The sequence below is a fragment of the Dermacentor albipictus genome, chromosome 1 (genome assembly GCF_038994185.2).
Source record: "Dermacentor albipictus isolate Rhodes 1998 colony chromosome 1, USDA_Dalb.pri_finalv2, whole genome shotgun sequence".
NCBI classification, from domain to species: Eukaryota; Metazoa; Arthropoda; class Arachnida; order Ixodida; family Ixodidae; genus Dermacentor; species Dermacentor albipictus.
This window is the reverse complement of record NC_091821.1, coordinates 389219205-389239732: the sequence shown is the minus strand read 5'-3', so window position 1 is coordinate 389239732 and position 20528 is coordinate 389219205. Positions and strand designations below refer to the sequence as shown.

General features: G+C 47.5%; 1 protein-coding gene across 5 annotated transcripts in view; it reads right to left on the bottom strand.

Annotated features, from left to right (window-relative positions):
* The window catches only part of LOC135916975 (probable chitinase 10), a 185974-nt gene that overhangs the window by 49544 nt on the left and 115902 nt on the right, over positions 1-20528 (bottom strand). For 3 of the 5 annotated variants that reach the window (XM_070532014.1, XM_070532013.1, XM_070532012.1), the window contains exon 2: positions 1366-1473. In XM_070532014.1, coding sequence (XP_070388115.1) covers positions 1366-1468 — 103 coding nt within the window. In that variant the 5' untranslated portion in view covers positions 1469-1473. Of the gene's footprint in view, positions 1-1365; positions 1474-1769; positions 1923-7841; positions 7996-20528 lie in introns of those variants that run through there. The other 2 variants (XM_070532010.1, XM_070532011.1) reach the window with 2 other exon arrangements.

Here is a 20528-nt window from a genome sequence, read left to right as displayed (position 1 = left end):
ATTGCCAGTTGATACGATTTTCACATATCGCCGACAGAAGGCATCGCAACTGACGGCGACCATGGGACTACTTTGGGTTTTGAGAGAGACGGGTTCGGACAAGCAGCTGTGACAGTGATACCACGTACCACGCGAGAGTGACGTACTGTAACTGACGATGAGTGTGCTGTGCTATGTGCTCTCTCTCTCCTCCCCATCTTTCATCCCCCCCATCCCGCTCCCATGTGTAGGCTAGCAAACCGGCTGAGCTAAACTCGTTAACCTCCCTGCCTTTCCTTCACCACTTTTTCCTTTTTTCTTTCGACGGGCTGCGATTGTTTCTCCAGACCAGCAACCTAGAAAGCGCCTCTTTTTACAATTAATGCTCCGAAATTGCCACTGGCGAACTGTGATGCATTTTTAACGAACCTTTCGCGAACCTTTAACGCACCTGTTATTGCGCAGAGGGCCCGAGTTTGAGCTCCGTTCAATTTCCATTTTCTAACCACCAGGCCAAATATCCTGAGTGTCAACTAACCTTTAATTTCAACTTGCGTAAGAGGATGACAAAATTAATCAAGCCGGGCTACGCGAGGGTTACGTTCCCGTAATGTTATATATGTAGGCTCACTTCACTGCCCTGACCAGTCGCTTTGTGTGTGTCAATAAACGGAAGTACGAGACGCCGATGTCAAAGCCCCGCTGAGATTCCTGTACGTACACCACTTGACCTCGCAGATTTTGACAGCTTCTGCCAAAGCTATTCATTAATTTTTAGTTATCGTAAGGAAATATGCTTTTGGAATTTAGCATTCCGAAACAGCAGATTTGGTTATGAGGTAAGCCGTAGTAGATAGCTCCGGATCAGTTTCGACAATATGCGGTTCTCTTTAACGTGCACACAATTATAAGTACATGAGCCTGTTTGAATTTTACCCCTACAGAAATACGTCCTCTGCATCCGTAGATGATCGGCAACATTGGGCTTAGTATCAGAAATCCGTCGTTACGCACTGAGCACAAGCGGTAGGTCTTGTTAGTGGTTATACATTTACTCAAAAATAACAAAATAACTCTGGCCAGCAACTTCTGTAGACGCTTACTGGTCATATACAAGCCCACATGCGCAAAAGTACTGTCTGAAATTTGTCATGTAATCCTCATGTCAAGGGCACGGAAATACGCATGGGGTGGAAAGACAATGGACTAGAAAGACAGAAAATACAAGTGTTTCATCCTGTCAATCCTTCTCTACGTGCGTCTGTCTTCTCACACCTGATTCCCGAATGTACGCTGAAATTTCAAAGACGTCAGCAACCTTATTACGACTTAATGGTACAAAGCGCAAGATTTCTCATGATTTTGATGACTGTGTAACGGCTCTACCTTTCCAAGTCGTTTGGGTAGTCTCCACATAAATTATCTTGTTGGGAACAGCGAATGCTGCTGCTGCAACCAGCGCAGAGCATACCAGCGCCAGCGACCACATGTCACCTGCAAGTGGGAAATGCAGCAGTTTACTGAAGACATTTTAGCGTAACCACATGTGCAATTATCCTGAACAAGTTGCGCGTTTTCACAGCGGTTGCGATTCCAGAAGAGCTTATTGTGCTGTCTTATTCCGCGTGAATGTTAAAAAACTAAGGGTGCGACGGGTACACTAAAAGCACACGATATTCGGCAATTACCGAAAAAATAGACCCTCAGGGCAAGAAACAACTAAGCGCTCAGTTTCACAATGGCAAGATAGAATAAACTTTAATGTCCAACGGAGAAGGTGATCTACCCACCTCCCGACACGCAGGTCAGGGGGCGAGTGCCGCCGCCTCAGATGCAGGCTAGGAGGTCTTGGGTCCCAGCAGCCTCTTCAGCCAGTTGGACGAGCCGGAGCAGGAGCTCAGAGTCCGAGCTGCGCAGCAGGGTCTCCCAGGTGTCTCTGCTACCTATTTTGTGCGTTCCCCCGGGAGAGTACGGACATTCCCATATTATGTGGTCGAGGGTCCCTCTCGCCCCACAAAGATTACATGTATCGCTCCTGGCCTCGGGGAACATGTGGTTCGCCATAACCGGGTGCGGATATGTATAAGTTAAGCAAAGATGGAGTACTGGCGTTTGTCTTTGTGCGCGTTTCTCTGTTAGCGTATAGCAAAATGAAACGAGCGCTCCATGACTGTCAACTTTAGTCGGAGCACAAATTCTGATGACAAGCGCAAGTCTTGTAAAAAAGGCACTTATTTGTGGCAAGGAGCAGCCATTGCCATCAAACGTTGTGAATTTCTCTCTTAACGCGAAAGCGTTAGGGGCCTCGTGTCGTCTTCTTCGTGGTCTTGTGATCGAAAACTCATCCCGAACCATGGATACCCAACCACACAGGCCCTCCGTGTAGCGCAGAGACGTTACAGATCTAATTGAATGTCTCATAGTAATATGCGTCAGGAAAATCGTAAAGCACCACTCACGCACAACCTACAGATATGCTAAGGTCAGATTGTAATTTGAATATATGAAAAAATATAATTCTGTGGGGCGGAAACTCAAACAAGACCCCCTTTTCCAGCGTCTGTACCATTAAAAAAGCGACGTGGCCGGTTCCTTGCAACACCATTCAGATGGCGCACGCCCCCGCACATCCGCGGCCCACGCAAAAGGCTGTGTTTCTACCAGAAAGCTCGCCTTCGCGCATAGCCTTCGCCGCCAGTGTTTCCCGGTAAATATTATGGTTACATAAGCTGCAGTTGCCGCGAAGCATAAGAAGTAGTCAGAGATCTTTGAATGCTATCGCATTTCACTTGGAAAGGCGAAGCTTAACCGTCCTCCAGATTTCCTTTCCCGTTTCATTATTTTTATATGCCGTTGTGCATACTGCCCTCTCTTATGTAGATTATTTATCAGAAGCAGCTGAATTGCTCTGGAAGCTTAAGCGATCACAGCAAGCCCCTCTCCTGCAAGTAGTTCACCGCTCTACTCTTATTTTTTGCTACATATTTCTGTGTCTTTTCCTCGCAATGAGGATTTCGCACACATAAACGTCTTCAGAAGTACCCCTAGTATGGTTGGACGATGTTGCAGAATGTGAAATTCGGTCTTCTCGCGCCTGGTTCAACAATGTAACGTTGACGTGACCGCCGTCAGCTAAGTCATTTCTTGTTCTGCTTCATTTTACCCCTCCTGTTTTCATTGGTACAATTTACCACTCGGACAAGTCGATTGTCGTCTCTTTGTCGTCCAAGTCACCTTTGGGCGGTTGCATTGCAATGTTTGCATCGCGACGCTAAATCAAGCAGCCTACCTAATAAACTGAGCATTATTAACCTCGTAGAGCGGACATGACATTTATAGTGGCTCAGTGGCATTGAGCAATAAATTGGCTCGACTGGTTGGAACCTTCTTAAGTTATATACTATCTAACAGGCAGCGAAGCACCTCACACTACACACCCCACGCTACTCACGCCGCTAAGTACAGACAATTAGAAGCCATCACCATCGGTGATAGCCGCCACGAGGTCAGTCCCTACGAGAAGGCCCCCGATTACATGGTGAAGGGAATCATCAGGGGAAGCCCGTTGGAGGAAGACGCCAAGTCCATTCACACCAACATCATTCACGCACGCAACCCCCGTGCCCTGGCACCCAAACGGCGCAGTAATACCAAGACGGTCATAGTGGCCTTTGAAGGACCACGAGTGCCCTCTTACGTCAGGTACAGCGGTTCCGTCCTTCGCTGCGCCCTGCATCGCAAGCAAATCGACATGTGTCACTGCTGCGGGAGACTCGGTCACCACATGGACGTGTGCCCCAATCCTTAGAACAAAGCGTGCCGCGGTTGTGACGTCCTTAGGCACCGACCACCAGTACTCCCCCCGTTGCAAGCTGTGCAGAGGAACATACATGACGGCGGATCGCAACTGCCGCGCAAGATACAAGACACCCTATGTCGTGACGAAGAGGCAATCGAAACGACATAGGGCGGCCGAGGAGGCAGAGGTGATCGCCAAATCCACGAGTCCCGCCTGCAAGCCCCGCTCGCGATCCAGGACCCGCAGCCGAGGCCGCTCTCGGTGCCGGAGCCGCACCCCAGATCCCCGGCAGCAGTAGCAGCAACGCCGGTCTCGCAGCCGCACCCCCAGAAGGACCCAGCGAGAGACACCATGACCACCGAGAAGGTGAACCAGGCAGATGCGGTCACGGGAAAACGAGCACCAACCGCGAAGGCTGGCGACAAAACACCCACTAAAACAGACATGGAGATAACTAAATTAACGCGGGCGATACAAGCGCTGCAAAAGCAAATAGAACAACACATGCAGACAAAGTTTCGCGCCAAAGACGACCTCATACAACAACTTCAGCATGCCATGAAAAGCCGTACCCGTGCAGAGGCCATGCAGGAAACTCACGAAGAAACCATAGAGGAGGTCGTATGCCACGACACTAAACGCAGACCCACTCCCACACAGGCCACACAAGCCACGCAGGGAACAGAAGAGGAACCCATAGAGGACGACGAGGTCGAATTCCCCGATACTAAACGGAGACGTACTCCCACCCTTACAGAGGCAACACGACGCAAGCGCACGCGCGCAGCAATACGCGACGTGCGAATAGATGCACTCGAGGGTCGCTTAAGCAATCTCGAGGAACCCATCATCGCGTCCATCACGCGTACCATCCAGCGGAGCATGGAAAGCGTTCGCCTCAGACTGTCCAGATCAAAAGCCGCGAACAGCACGATCGTACCGTCGCATAGGGAAGCGGCGCAATACATGTAACATATAAACATGGCCCGACACCCATCGAAACAAAAACGAACGATATAGCGGTGAAAACTGCAGAAGTTACCGAAACAAACGAGCGCACTTACAGCAATACCTGAAAACGATCCCCGAACGCCCAGACGTCATCACACTACAAGAAACGAATGGTCCTGCCAAAGTCGCGGCGTGCCAGTCTATAACAGGCAAGGCAGAGAAACCAAGCGCCACCACGCTGCTCAAGCGAGCGCACACAGCTATCGAACACGACCCCAAAATCAGAGACATTCAAAATGTCCTCGCAGAACTAATTCCACCACGCAAGACTGGCAACAGGATCTTCATATTCAACGTCTACAGCAGTCCCAGATGCCGCCAGCCCCGCTTCCATGTCCTCTTCAAGCAGGCAATCGACATCACCCAGGGGCAACAGCTCTTCATTAGGGGAGGGGGTGGGGGCGACTTTAACGCGGTGCACACGCCGTGCGGTTGCAAGCACGATCACCCCAAAGGCACACATCTATGGGTAACGGCGCAATACGCCGAACTCGAGCTGGTCACCGACCCCGGGGCACCAACAAGGCAGGGCAACAACGTCAGCACTTGGACAAATACCATGCAAGACTTGGGAAGCGATAACTGCATTATTTCCATAGAAGCAGAAGACGGCCTGCAGGAACACAATGCTGGTCGTCGACTGAAGATCAAAAACTGGAATCAGTTGCGCAAATATCGTGACAAGCAATGGGTGGAAGACATCAAAGACATAGAACAATGAACCGACCAACTGCGGTGAGATATCAAGCACGTGAAGCAAACGATCCAATCGACAGCTGGGCTCCAGACAACAGACTCCCGGTGGCTGCACACGTGGAAAGCCAAAACCTACCTGCAGCACCGATGGAAACAACAGAGGAGACTGCGTAAACGGATAGCACAGCTCAATACAGAAATGGAAAAGAATTCGCTTAACCTGCAACAACAACAATGGGAAGAGAAATGCGCGGAGATGGACGGTCACCTCAACACGCGTTGTACGTGGCAGATACTGCGGCACCTGATTGACCCGCCAACATCAAGACCACACACACGCAAGGCATATATAAAATCATACATGCTTACGGGGGAACGGAACAACAATTCCTACGAGATGCGGAACGCCTTTAGATATCCGAAACACCACCGCAAATATATACGGACTACTCGGTAGATAGCAATGCCACCCTAGACGCGGAATTTTCCGTTTCCGAAATCCAGCCGGTTCTCGTCAAACTGAACACGAAATCGGCCCCTGGCCCCGATCGAACATCAAATAGGGCACTACGCAATCTCGAATACGGATCGATTGAGAAACTCACAAAATACATTAACGAGTGTTGGACGCACGGCAAGCTACTCCAGCAATGGAAAGAAGCAAAGATCATACTGATACCGAAACCAGGCAAGAAATTACGGCTGAAGAACCTGCGCCCCATCTCCCTCACGCCCTGCGTGAGCAAGTTGATGAAGCACGCGTCTCTCAATAAACTCACGGATTACCTCGAGGACAACGAATTATTTCCACACACCATGACTGGGTTCAGAAGACATCTCGCCACGCAAGATGCGCTTCTGCAACTAAAACATCAAATCACAGACAATCCGGGGCGCTCGATGAGAGCCATCCTCGGGCTTTTTTTGAAGAAGGCCTTCGATAACGTTCGCCATGATGCCATATTGCGACAAATAGACAAGCTAAATCTGGGACTGCGAACGTACAACTACATCTGAGACTTCCTCACGGTAAGAACCACTCGCATGCGAGTGTGACAACTAAAGTCAGATCAAATCAACATCGGGAGCTCGGGCACCAAGCAGTGCTTGGTGATCCCGCCAATGCTCTTCAACTTCGTCCTTCTGGGGTTACCCGACCGATCGTTTCAAATAGGGCACTACGCAATCTCGAATACGGATCGATTGAGAAACTCACAAAATACATTAAAGAGTGTTGGACGCACGGCAAGCTACTCCAGCAATGGAAAGAAGCAAAGATCATACTGATACCGAAACCATCACAGGCTATACGCGGATGGTATTACGATCTGGGCGACAACGGGCAGTGACGGAGTGATCGAGCAACGTCTACAGCAGGCCATCCAATGCGTAGAAAACTACCTCGTGGGCGCGGGACTCGCCTGGCGGTGCTGTGTTTGGTCCGGGTTCACCATGATGTCGATTACGGTCGCAGCGCATGCTGTGCGTTAGATGCACCGGGCAGAGCGCCCACGCATTAGCAACCGGTACATTGTGTGCACACGTACGTCACGCGCGCGACCGTGCTCGGAAGTGCAGCATACATCCTCATTCTTATAAGCACTCCGCCAACCGCAAGTGCCTCATTGAACTAATTGCATTTTTGAAAGTAAATTGCGTCAGAAAACTCGTGAACTACAACTTGCACACAACCTGCTGACATGATAGCTTCGGATTACAATTCGAGTATACGAGAAAACTTATTGTGTTACGGGGAAACTCAAAGACAAAACCCTTTCCCAGCTGCCGTTTGAGGTCTCTCTGAATGGCCCCGGCCGCTAGGTGGCAGTACCGTTGTTGCTGTTGTTGTCGTTGCTGTTGTTGTTGTTTTTTGGGGGGGAGGGGGCAGGCAAAAGCCGACAAAAAAATCCCGACCAACTAGATGCTAACAGCGTCGCTGCAAAAAAAGCGAGGCCGTCGCACGAGGTGACTTTCCATCCAGGTATGGACATAAACGGGGCAAAATCGTCGCCGAAGGCGCCACAGGCAGCTGTTCGTCAGCAAACTATACTCAGAGGCATCTTCTCGCACTTCATTTATTTATTCATTTTTTTAAAAAAAATTTAATAACATTCGTGCTGGTAAGCACTTTTGCTGTGCAGCTCTAGCCAGCCGCCCCTTCGGAGTAGTAAATTTTGCACACGCTTCTGGCCCTTATGTTTCTAGGTATACAGTTTCTCCTTCGAGTTGTACAATAAGTAATGCGATGCAAAAACTGAGTAAGGAGTAGTTCACAATGGCCGCAGTAAACAATTCGAGCTTCAAATTGGGTAACAGTGCATGCAAGCAGGAGATATGGGGTGAGACAGACACTCACATTTACTCTATGCACGTTCCATGACAGCGACTCTTCCGAAAAAAAAAGGCTTGCGGTTACTTTCAGTGCTGTAAATAAGCGATTTCCTCCCTGTCTTTAATAACGATCGGTGCTCAAGCAATCTGTTCCAACTTGAACTCGGAATCGTTCCCGTCCTTTATACGCACAGACTTTCGCATGAAAGCCTTTCTGATATACTGCCCGACTATTGAGCAAGCCCCCGCGTTTGATAATACATTGAGTTGTCAAAGCTCGTCGTAACCATTTGAAGAAGAAACGTGCATTCACAGGCTTGACACCGCTCCCCTAGTATATAGAAGTAGCAGCGTCTGCTGCATCGCTCCGCCTACTCCTTTTTCCCCTTCATCTTTCCTTATTTTTTTGGATATGTATTTGTGCGTGTGTGTGACATGGTTAACAAAGACGGCGTGACATGCACGAAATCCTATAGGCGGTGCTACCGATGCCGCGGGGAAGCCAGCGAGACTTGCTCGGGTTACAAGAGTTTGTTCCTCCTCCGCGTGTTTCACTAGATGGTTGTTTCGCTCTAGCAGACATGCGTGCAACAGGATTGCGTGCTTTAATTGGCAACGTGGGCACGACACACGTACAGAGAACACCTTCAGTTGACGAGGTTTGTTGCCGGATGTTAGAACTTCACTTCAACGAGGACGCAAATCACGGCGTCTACGCGCTGTGTAATGAATGAAGAGGCATTCAGCATCCAGACGAGGACGCAGTGTCACCACGGAACATTCAGCTTTCTCATGTTCCAAACAAATCCACTACCACGTGGGATAGTCGAAAGGCGTTTGCAAAAAGAAAACAAACTATAACATCGGTGACAGTGCATCCCATGAGACTTCAACCAGCAATGTAGAGGTAGCAATATATGTCTACTATATGACTATATCCATTACGCTACTGCAAAAAGAAAAATTCAACATAGTTCAGTTCTTGTAAAGTCATGTTATCTACGTGCTGTGGCCTCATTTTCCATGCACTTGTCGCCAACTGCTACTCAGAGTGCCTTCTTTTCATGTTATCACGCATCAAAATGACATCTTGAAGAAACCTTCATCGTACTTTAACCCTATCGTTTAAGCCATAACACGCCGCCTACATGGAGTAACTCATTCGGGTATTTAATATATAAAGCGGCTAATCAATTCGTAACCCACTTCGCATGAGCGTCAGCCATACGATCTCTTAAACAGAGGCGACATCATAGCGCGTATACAGCGTGAGATGCGTGCCCCTTCGACCGCTCATTTCTACTTGAAGGAAATGTGTCGGGAAGCAAAATGCTGTCATATCGTCACTCACGTCAGCACCTTTTCTTGTGCATTTACCTTCAGTTGCAGAAGAGCTAAGCGTAATTATTGAAGCAATAAGTCCCACTTCCGTGTCTACGTCCTTCGAAGTACAGTTGCTAACGTAAATAAAAGGCAGCGTGTAATGCCGTCGACAGCGGATGAATATGCCTCTTTGTTGCTATTATTATGCTAGATTACCGTGCAGTGCCTATGTACGCCATCATGAGTGTCCCTTCTTATATCTTCTGTCTCCTTGTGTAACAACCGTGGAGGCGCAGCGTAAGAAATCAGGAAAATAAACCTGAGAGGTCCGCTTTCGCGTTCCGCATGTACTTCATTTTTTTTAATAATAATTAAAACAGCACACGAATTTTTTTTTCTTGTATGCAAACCGTACCTTTCGATATGTGGAATCCTTCACACCGTCGTTCGAAGTGGACGACTTCCTATTTGCCGCACGCAAGCGGTAGTCTAAACGTTTAGAGATGAGGCGACTTACAGGTGAGTACGTTCGGGGCAGGCTGCTCTCCACTTAAAATATGATCTTAATCCATACTGGCAGTAATGAGACAAATAAATTAGCGGAAACGCTGTCGACGCTGCACCCAGATTTTCGTCAGAGCTCAAAAGAGGGTGCAGGTGACGCATAGGCGTGTTCAAGCCTGTATAGACCGAAAGGAAATATGTCGTTTGAGTTACGCCGTGGAAACTGTGAAACAGCTGCGGGCTAAAGCAGTTATAAAATCGAGAGAAGACGTTTATTGGCAGCCCGGGCGTGGTACGCGTTTGTGAAATTTTCTCCCTTCGAAGCCGTAAACGTCCGCAGCGTGATGGCGTTTTCCTATAGCCACAGATACCGGCTCAAAAATTCAAGAGGAATGCTTTCACCGCGTGCACTCTTGCTGTTTGTAGCGCAGTGCTGCCAACCCTAGGGAAGTTTCCCTAGATTTAGGAATTGCAGGCCTTGTTTAGGAAAAAGTTTCCAAACTTAGGGAAAACTTGCGCAAGGGCATGGGAAGAAAATCTCGGAGACTTGAAAAACCACTGGCTGCGACTCCGCAGCGGTTTCTACGTGGAACTGCTGACGTGGAGGTGTGTTTTGATTTCAGTCAGCCCAATTTACCTTCGCAGTATAGCATGCGAAGCATGACTCACTGGTCGCGCTGCGGTGCAGTGAACGCTTCTTGTCGAGTAATCGGCAAGCTGTGGATGTCCCCTTTAAATGAATAGTTTATCGGTAACTGGCAAAACAAATGTATGCTGCAATGACAAGCGAAGAGGACCTGCAAATCTCGGCATTCAGCGGACGCATGTATACGAGAGAACTGAGCACTACTAGGCGGCCGGGGCCCTGCGTAGCCGCATATGCAATCAAGTTTACCGTCTATATGCGTAGCAACAGACTCACATTGAAAACTCCCAGTAATCACCTGTTAGGGTGAGTTTTGGACATAGGGGTAAGATAAAAGAAATGGATGCTTATCTGCGTGCTTCACTGCAAATGACTTGTAAGCGCGCAAATGGGGTTTTGCTACGTCACTACATCACAAAGCCTGTAAGAAAAATTTATTGCACGTACTTTGTATTGGTGTAATGAAGGAACGCACTGTTTTGGCGTTGCAACGTTCTGTAATCGGGTGTAGCCCGGTGCCGGCTACCTTACATTTTAAATAAGATTCCGTATTATTCTGGGCATTCAGTTGTTGTTCGAATTTGTTATTCACGTGGAGTGAACATAAACTTGCTGGCCTCTTCTGTGAATGTAGTTTCAAGCGATTGGATTATTATTATTACTAGTAGTTGTAGTAGTTGTAGTAGTAGTAGTAGTAGTAGTAGTAGTAGTAGTAGTAGTAGTAGTAGTAGTAGTAGTATTTGTTGTCAAAACATGTATACATTTGACTGGAAAGGGAAAGCGAAGAGCAGGCTGGCAACTGCCACCGGAAGTGGCGCAATGCTTGCCTACTCTCCAGAAAGGAGGTCGCAGAAACACAGAAGTGAAAGGCAGGAAGGAGGGGAGGAAAGAATAAAGGAAGAGCAACAGGACAAATCTAAAAGGATAAAGTAGAACACACAGTAAGGTCGCACACACAGAGGGTGGATGTTTTGTTAGCAAGGAAAAACTATTGTTAGCGTGGCTTGCACTGCAGTGTCATTTCTTCCCGTGTGTAGCGACATCATTACCTAAATTTATAAAACAAGCTTGGAAATAAATTGAAACTCCAAGTTTTCCTTCCTACAGCGTAACAAAAAGGTATATCTCAGAACGAGTATATTGAGAAACTGAACGAGTGTATCTTACAAAGATCTAGGGAAATCTAAGGAACTTCTTTACCAAATTCAGAGAAAAACGGGCTTCGCAGGTTGACAGCACTGCTGCAGCGTGACTACGCTTTACCTTCAAATCAAAATTTTTATATTTGCTTCAAGATACAATTATTCGTTACATACAGATAATATAAGGAACAGGGACCCAAAGTCAGAGAGTACAACGGGATCTCTTGATTATTAGATACAAAAAACAATGTCGCCGCTTCGGCAGAAAGGCCAAGAATCCATTGCGATAACAAATATTAGGATAGCAGTTTTCTTGGCCATGTAAACTTGTAAACATTTCTTTAGTAACTAAATTACCCAGCGTGCCGTCACGCGCGCAAAGGCAAACATTAACAGCCCTCACTCAATGACCGCGGACACTCTGGTGTGAGGAAGAGCGGCAGCAGCGGCGAGCGCATGGTTGCGCGTGCCGCCTCTCGCGTCAGCACGAATTGAGCGACGGGAACACAGCGCGGATGAAGCCATCACTCCTCGGCACGCCTTGACTCTGTGCTCACCACACACCGCTTTTATACCTGTATAAGCACCATGCGGCCGCGCTCAGCCACCTATAGACGACCGCACGCCAAGTTTCATCCTAGACGCCAGCGCTCGTTTCTCCCCTGGCGGAGCGATTTCATCTCCAACGGGTGTAGGTTTCCGTCGCCGCTTCCCTTCGCGGTCGCGCCCGCGTTCAGTTCGCGCTGCGCGCGAAACGTCCCTTGTTTGCGACGGCGCCTCTTCGGATGATCGGAAATTATTATTGTGTTGTTAACTGCCACGACAGCAATGTAAACATAAAATGGTTGATGCCACAGTGAAATTCTGCCGATTCACAAGGAAATGGTACGAAAGAAGCAGACGACAGACATGGATTACTGCGGTGCGCCGAGCGAAGTAAACAACTGGCAAACGAAGCGAGCTCGTTCATTGATCACTCCTGAGTGTATGACGGTTTCCATATGTAACCCACGTGAATTTAATAATTACTCGGTACATAATCCTTTTATTCATATAAAAACTTTAAGTTCAACGAGCGCTTGTCCTGTCTTCTTTCTCGTGTTTCGTTTGTGTGTGCGCTGCCCAAGAATGGAAACCACGTCTGTTGTATGCGCTAGCAGTGGCCGAAGTTCACGCGTGCCGAGAAATTGAATATGTGCATGATGCATTGAACATGAGCGGAGTTCATTCCCGCTTCACCACTGCACCGATCGATAGCGTTACTGGACGATACACACCCGCGTCTTGGTCGCGCCGGCATTGCTGAAGCAGGAATGATTAATAATACCTTCAACTTCCGTCTCTTGAGTACTGTTAAAAAATGTCCAAGCTGTCTACATTGCTGCCTCTATTCCATATTGTAGGAAACGTACTAGTTAACGTTTTGTGCGCATGTCGTACTTGCGCTATGCAGCGATACATCTTGTTTATTTCCGCACAGTGTCGATAGAAGTCCGTTGTCGCCATCAGATACAACACGGATTTGTAGCAAACATAATGTGAGAAACTGCAAAAATGACTTTAGCTCGTAGGTGCCGTATGTATGTGCCGCATCGTATGTGCTGACGGTTTTTCCGGCGGCACATACGATGTCGTTTCCAATTACCTGCTCAGCGTCACTTACATGGTTAAGCAGACGCTGCCCTTTCGCCGCATTGCAGCCATAAAAATAATCCTCAAGCGTACCGGTCTTGTTAAAGGCAAATATAGCGTGTGCAGTTTGTTTCACACTAAGGGAAAAACTCGGAACGTATTGCATCGCGATGCGGCAAGCAATAGAGTCGTGCGGCGGCAGCAGCTCGAGCAGGCGCACACGCTTGAGGGGCGGTGTCGTGATCTGCGTCGTCTGCCACGGCGGCGGGCGCTGGCCGCATTTTCGGGAAGCGTGGTACTGTCAGGGGCAGTGCACCGATTTTATCGGTACTGCGGGAACTGAGCTGATATTCTTTACTAAACGTTGTGCGTCGCCAAACTCTGATCTTTCATTGGCGATAATGGAGTTCCACAAACTTCTTTTGACAGCATGGTTCACTTGTTCTTTCGAAAGGCCGGAGTACTGCGCGTGTGCACGTATATTTCTTCACTGTGTGTGCTACCGTAATGAGCAGCGACAAAACGCACCAAGATGTGCGCGCAACGTGCCCAGTCTTTGTTTGGCTCGAAAGGAAAACAAAGCACTCACCAATGGGAGTCGAACACGATGAAACGAACGGATACGATTAAATGAAAGTTTTAGGTTCAGACAATGAGCTGGAAGTGATTTTTCTCGACAATCATTCGCTACACCAGACAGACCCTGCCCGCCGGTGGGGAATTGGACACGTCACGCTCGGAACTTCAGTTAGTATCTCGTCATGGCCCCAGCGGCAGCGATGACAGCGCTCATCCTGGAAGGCAGTGAAGTGTAGAAAGACTTGATCAGGGATGTGTTCATTCGCAGCACGTCTCAGTCGCTGACGATGGTGGATCGAAGCCTATCCTCGGGCGACTGATAGAGGGGATGTTGCGCCAGCGATACTTTCAACGAGCCCCAGACATTTTAAATGATGTTGGCGCCCAGGGATTGAGGCGGCCGCTCCAAGAGAGTGACTGCGCGCTCTTCTAGCAGTTCTTGCACAGCCCGAGCTGTGTGGATCGGCGTCCTATCGCGTTAGAATATTACGGCTTTTACGGCTTTTACTTTGACGTTCCCTGCAATGCTTCTTTTCCTAATATATGAACATTATTCGCGTCACTTCTTCAATCATAAAATTTTGCAAAATCTGACTCTTCATTAAACAACTGCTTGTTCTCTGACCAGTGCATCTGACCTGTTAAGACTGAAATTCCCTCGGAACGCAATGAGTATCACAATGAGACGGCACACGCAGTGGCGCAAGTGCTAACCAACCGCGCCCCGGCGACAGACCGCTCGACGTGGTTCGGGGCCAAGGACCGCATGACGGACTACAACGAAGTCACGAAGGCCTACCGCCTGGCTCGCAGGACTCTCCCACCCCCGCACCCTAGACTGAATCGAGCGGAGGTGGTACTATTTCCTGAGACAGCTCCAGAGCGTATCTCTACTGAGCCCTGGAAGGATGGATCGCATGTACCCCTAAACATACCCGACTAATAAGTGCAGTGTCAGCTGGTGAGAGACGGCAGATCACACACACATTTTGCGGGACTGTCATCCTTCATTTTTCTAACCCCTATCCCCCATCCCCAGTTCAGGGTAGCAAACCGGCGACTCATATCTGGTTGACCTCCCTGCCTCTCCTATTCATTCTCTCTCTCTCTCTCTCTCTCTCTATATATATATATATATATATATATATATAGTCATATAATGAGAAGCCAACAAACACTGACACCAAGTACAACATAGGGGAAATTGCATGTGCTTAATAAATGAAATAAAGTAATGATAAATTAATGGAAATTCAAGTGGATGAAAAAACAACTTGCCGCAGGTGGGAACCGAACCCACAACCTTCGCATGTCGCGTGCGATGCTCTACCAATTGAGCTACCGCAGCGGCGTTTCTCCATCCACTTTCTTGGGTATTTATGTGTACTAGTAGAACCCTGGGAGTGTTAGCCAGCGCCCCCACTCACAGACCTTGGCGGCGGACGTTCCACGTCCGCCGCCAAGGTCTCGGTCCCTCGGTTAACCCCCTTTCTTCTCGTTTATTACATAACGAGGGTCTCGAATCCGGCAACATTGATGCCTTCAGGTAGCATGTGTGGGTTTATTGACCAGTTGCCTTCACCCGAAAAAGATCACGTTCTCGTGACGCCTGCGGCAAAAAAGACGTTCCACGTCCGCCGCCAAGGTCTGTGAGTGGGGGCGCTGGCTAACACTCCCAGGGTTCTACTAGTACACATAAATACCCAAGAAAGTGGATGGGGAAACGCCGCCGCGGTAGCATGCGAAGGTTGTGGGTTCCGTTCCCACCTGCGGCAAGTTGTTTTTGATCCACTTTAATTTCCAATAATTTATCATTACTTGATTTCATTTATTAAGCACATGGAATTTCCCTATGTTGTACTTGGTGTCAGTGTTTGTTGGCTTCTCATTATATCACTAATAATTATCGGGTCCCTCGGTTAACCCCCTTTCTTCTCGTTTATATATATATATATATATATATATATATATATATATATATATATATATATATATATATATTCCTAGAATACAAGTTTTTAGTGGAAGAAGTTTTATTCTTATTACTATTATTTTCGGTTCTTTGTGTGATAAATGAAGCACACACCGGTCACAGCCGGTCATGTGTGTAATGACGGATTAGGACACCCTCCTTCAAATTTCGCTAACATGCACGATATCCCAACACACAGTTTCTGCTCTATCTTTCTTTCAATACGCGGTTGAACCAAACACAGACAACGCATAAGGCAAGGCAAATCAACAACGAAATTGGAGCGCACGCACGTATACATGTAAGACTGGGTAAGTGTTACATGTATACTTTATATGAAATAGAAACACCCCTGTAGACACACAAGGACCAAATAGCAAATATCAAACAACGCTGAATCTTCAGAGAAGACATGTAAGTGTTCTGTTCTTTTTTCTTTAAGGTTGGGTATCGTTTGGAAAATATTTGAAAGATCATGAAAGAAAACATACCCGCGTGGTTGCTCAGTGGCTATGGTGTTGTTCTGCCCAGCACAAGGTTGCGGGATCAAATTCCGGCCACGGCGGCCGCATTTCAATCGGGGCGAAATGCGAAAGACCCGTGTACTTGGATTTAGGTGCACGTTAAAGAACCCCAGGTGGTCAAAATTTCCAGTCCTCCAATAGGGCGTGCCTCATAATCAGAAAGTAATTTTGGCACGTAAAACACCATAATTAAATTTTTTTAAAAGAAAACATGAAAGAGCTATGAAACATGTCTCCATACTTAACATGCCGAACCGTTAGATAGGCAGTCAGCATTTCGTGTATTTGCCGTACTTCTCCCTTCCCCCATTCAATAAGATACTATAACAGTTTCGTGCGAATTCCGCAACATTTGAATAAAAGTACAAAAATTAGGAATATACTTGCGGAATTGTTGAATTTTACGCGGAACGTTTCCGTATTATAGCTGAATGAGGATGGGGTTCTGGACTTTTGGCTCTTTCTGTACTGCCTTCCGAAGCAGCTAATAAATTTGTCTCATGTTTACAGCACATAGGATTGTGCTGCAAGGGAACATCCGCAGTATCACAGCAGGAAGCTTTGCGCTCTGCGCTGTGTAACCGCCCCCGTATATGGGCAAAGCGTGAAAGAAAGAAAACGTTATGCTTTCACAAGAGCGCATGAACAGGCGAAGTTATGTCTTCCCATCGTCTCTCCCAGTTCTTCATGAGCGTCCCCGTCAAAAAGCAAACACATCCCGTAGCAACAGTCTGCACGCGGCATTGCAGGCTGTTTTCCAACCCGGGCTAAAGCAGCGGAGAGCGTAGTTATTAAATGACAAGGACTAAAAGGGAGACCGCAAGCACGTCGTCGTGGGTGTCATGTGTTTATTCCTGCACGTCTGAATTTTATGCCTTATTCGCTCTGCACATATAGCTATATGCCAACGTTCCCGTACTGCGCCTACACTTTCCGGGCCTACACGGTTCTCTGAGCGACCATGGAGTGAATAGGCAACGCCTTCTATACATCGAAATTCAATGTATGTCCGCTCAGCTTGCGGCGTATTACGTTCGGCAAGAGATCACTTATGCGCGCAGTTCGTGCCAATGAACGCGCTAGCGGTGGCGGCCTTGCTAAGTGCGCTCGGGTGAAGAGGCAGCCACCCGCCGTAGTTTTTTTTTTTTCTGTGTCATTGCTCGTGTTTCTCGGTTTCATTCATGGTTTCGCTGTCACCAGCTGTAACGAGCTGTCACGCCGTTCACATTCTTTAGTATACTTTATGAATAGATTCCCGTATGTGCAACTGCTGCTAGTTGCTTCATGCAAAAATGTTGTTGATTTTTTTTTTAGGCACGAGGTTTTTGCCTCGCCTCGTTTTTAAGGACCTGTAATCACGCTGTCTTTTATAGCGACGATTACAGGCAAAGAGTGCTTCAACAGCTGCACTTTCTTTTTTTTTTCACTCATGGACATCTATGATGGTACGGTTTCTTGGGAAATGTGTTTGGAAGAAGGTAGCTCAGGGCGATTATTGCTGTTAGCTTCGTCATACGGTATGGCTTTTCGATATTGCTGAGAAGAGGGCGTCATGTTAGTGAAGTCTTTGCATGTTGACACCGTTTGACAAGACTTACCCCGCCGAGTGTTTTGTTTGTTTCGCAGTTGAGTGCCTTTTTTCGTGCGCATTTTGTACTCAAACGAATTCTTTTTAACATGTTTCGCGGCGCAGGAGTTCTGTGTCTTAGCTGGTCTTGCCGCCAGCGTCCATCTGCCTTGGCCGGCTCTGCTCCGCCTTTAAATATGTCGTGCGGCTTTTCTATTCCGTAACGCTTCAAAAAAGTATATTACACAGTTCCTCGACGTAAGCAGCGGAATAGCATCAGAGGAGAGCACTAACTCTCGCTTTTGTTCACCCGTGCGTTTGGTGACGTTGTTGACTAGCGCACGCGTTTGCATTAACAAATTTGTAACTACATCTTTTGAGGTTAATTTGACGGCAACGTGTGTTCATCGACAGCAGGATCAGTGCAATGTGTGCAGGCATCTCGACGTGTGCAGAAATTGCTTGAGGTATAAGCTCACCAATGACGCGTGCCCGTTATTTAGGTACATAGACAGTAATACGTCAAGTGTGGAATTTAAAAAAAAAAAACAATTGAGACATCGCGTTAGACTGCAAACCAAATCCCTACTTAACACAAGATTCATTTCGTATAACTGGACTTCGTTGTGCTTGTCTGCAGGAACGCACCTGACACGCATGCGGACTAGTTCGTCCCAAATTTTGGTAACATCGTGTACGTGTCCACTCTGATGGAGGCCTGCGCTTTTACTACAACTACCGTTTAATACGAGTACCCGAACAGTGGGGAAGTCGCAGCCACGAACTTCAATTTTCCTTGCCGCAAAGTGCTGTCATGTGCTACTGCATACCGAACGTACTTTCGAAAGCACCCGTGCTAAGTGACCATCAGTGGCGCATCTATAAAGGCGGTGCACTACGCGTATAGCCGTATTCACCGATATCTGAGAAAGTGCATGACGCATACGGCGCATACGGCGCATACGGTGTTGACCGTGATGACACATACGGTGTTGTCTTTCTCGCCTCGCCCTTGCTCAAATGTGCGCTGGAACTATGTTTCACAATCCTTTGAACAGGCTCCGAGCAGTAATGGAAAAACATTCCGCTTTCTGTACATCCCCCAAGGCCGAGAAAGACTTTGAATTAAAAAAACATGGGAACGTGATGGCTCACCATCTGCAGGACCTCAGTGAAGATTTACCGTACCATACCATACCATACCATACCATACCATACCATACCATACCATGGCAACCACATCTGTGACAGTGCTTTCTTTTTCGCCCTGTCACCAAGCGTGGCAAGTGAAATATGCGCATTACAGGGTTGACAATTGTAAACTAGCATTGTAGTGCCCTCGTCTTGGTATGCTGAGGCGCACGAGTCACAGCTGTCATGCCGAGATCACAGTATTTCGGCTTATATTTAGTAGAATTTTTCTGCAGACACATTTGCGTATCGCAGGAGCATCTTTGCGTCACTTTGCGTGAAAGTGAGATGTCCTTCTTGCCACAAAAAGAAAGTTTGGGCAGTTTGATCTATGCCCATCATTAGCAAGCCAAGTTGCCCTCCTCTAATATTCATACCATAACGAAATATGTTCGTGGCCGTGGTACGAAACTGCGTTTCTAAACAAACAATGCGGCATGCACTGTTTTCGCGCTATTGTCTGCAGGCGGCATTGGTTCTTTGGCAAAAGGCAGAGATGAGGACTTAATTCACTTCTTTTTTAGTTCCTGCCTATTTCCTAGGCAAAATTTTCAGGAAACCTTGACGATGAGCAGCAGCTCGGCTAGACAAGCTGTAACTTTCCTATGCATCACGTTGTACTTTCACCAGGCCGGTGGTGTGGTTTTTAAAATGGGAACTGATGCACGTCTTATGTTGATGGGGTGAGCTTTGCATATTTAAGAAAACTGAAAAAGACGAATGATAGAAAATACAGGGAAAATAGAAGGTATCAGCCACAAAACTTTTATGCGAAAACTAAGGTTGACTGTACACTTGGAATTGCGATCCGAACCAGCGACCACTGTGACTATACATCTGGCCACTTAATTACTGGCTGCACAGTATAGCTGGCATAATGTCACGTGATATTCATGCACCAAAAATTGTGTCGGAAACCCGCCTGATGTTTCGTCGCCTAATGTTTCCGGCGGTCACCGTTGTATATCGCTGGCTGCATATGGTGCTATTTTGGACTTGGTCCCATTCCGCCTGATTTTCGTATGTGCCATCTTGTGCATTCCGATTGTCTCACAGGCTCACTGCGGCCTATCTGGCGTGTTAAAAATGCAAACATTGTGGAATTCAACAACTATGGCAGAATTTTGCTGTGTCATGTTGGTACTTTGAGCCTATAAAATATGGCCGTAGTGGGCCTGTGAGAAAATCAGGACAGACAAGATGGCAAATTTGACAATCGGGCCGACTTTGACAGTGCTAAGAATACCATCCCTGGTTAGCTGATATATTGGAAGATGTTTTGCAGTCCACGTGCCACTATCAAAAAGTGCGGTGCAAGAAACCGCTTTTAGCGCTGGTAAAAGATCGTGCATGGCGCATTCCGCTTGGTGCCTGGCGATCGTGACAAGGCCAAGCATGTTGCCCTTAGTTTTCTAATACTGCAGCACTATGACGAAATCAAGGTCTTTGAGCTTGAGCTCTTTGACGGCATTTCAGCTGTAGCGATGAAACGCCGTCGTCTCGGAAGCCATTCAAACTTTTGAGCCTTCAAGAGTTTGCTCGCTATGAACGTTGCGTCATGAAGCTGGACGGCCTAATAAAGACGGCCAATAGACAATAAACTATCGGTTGCTGCACATGTGGGAAGCCAAA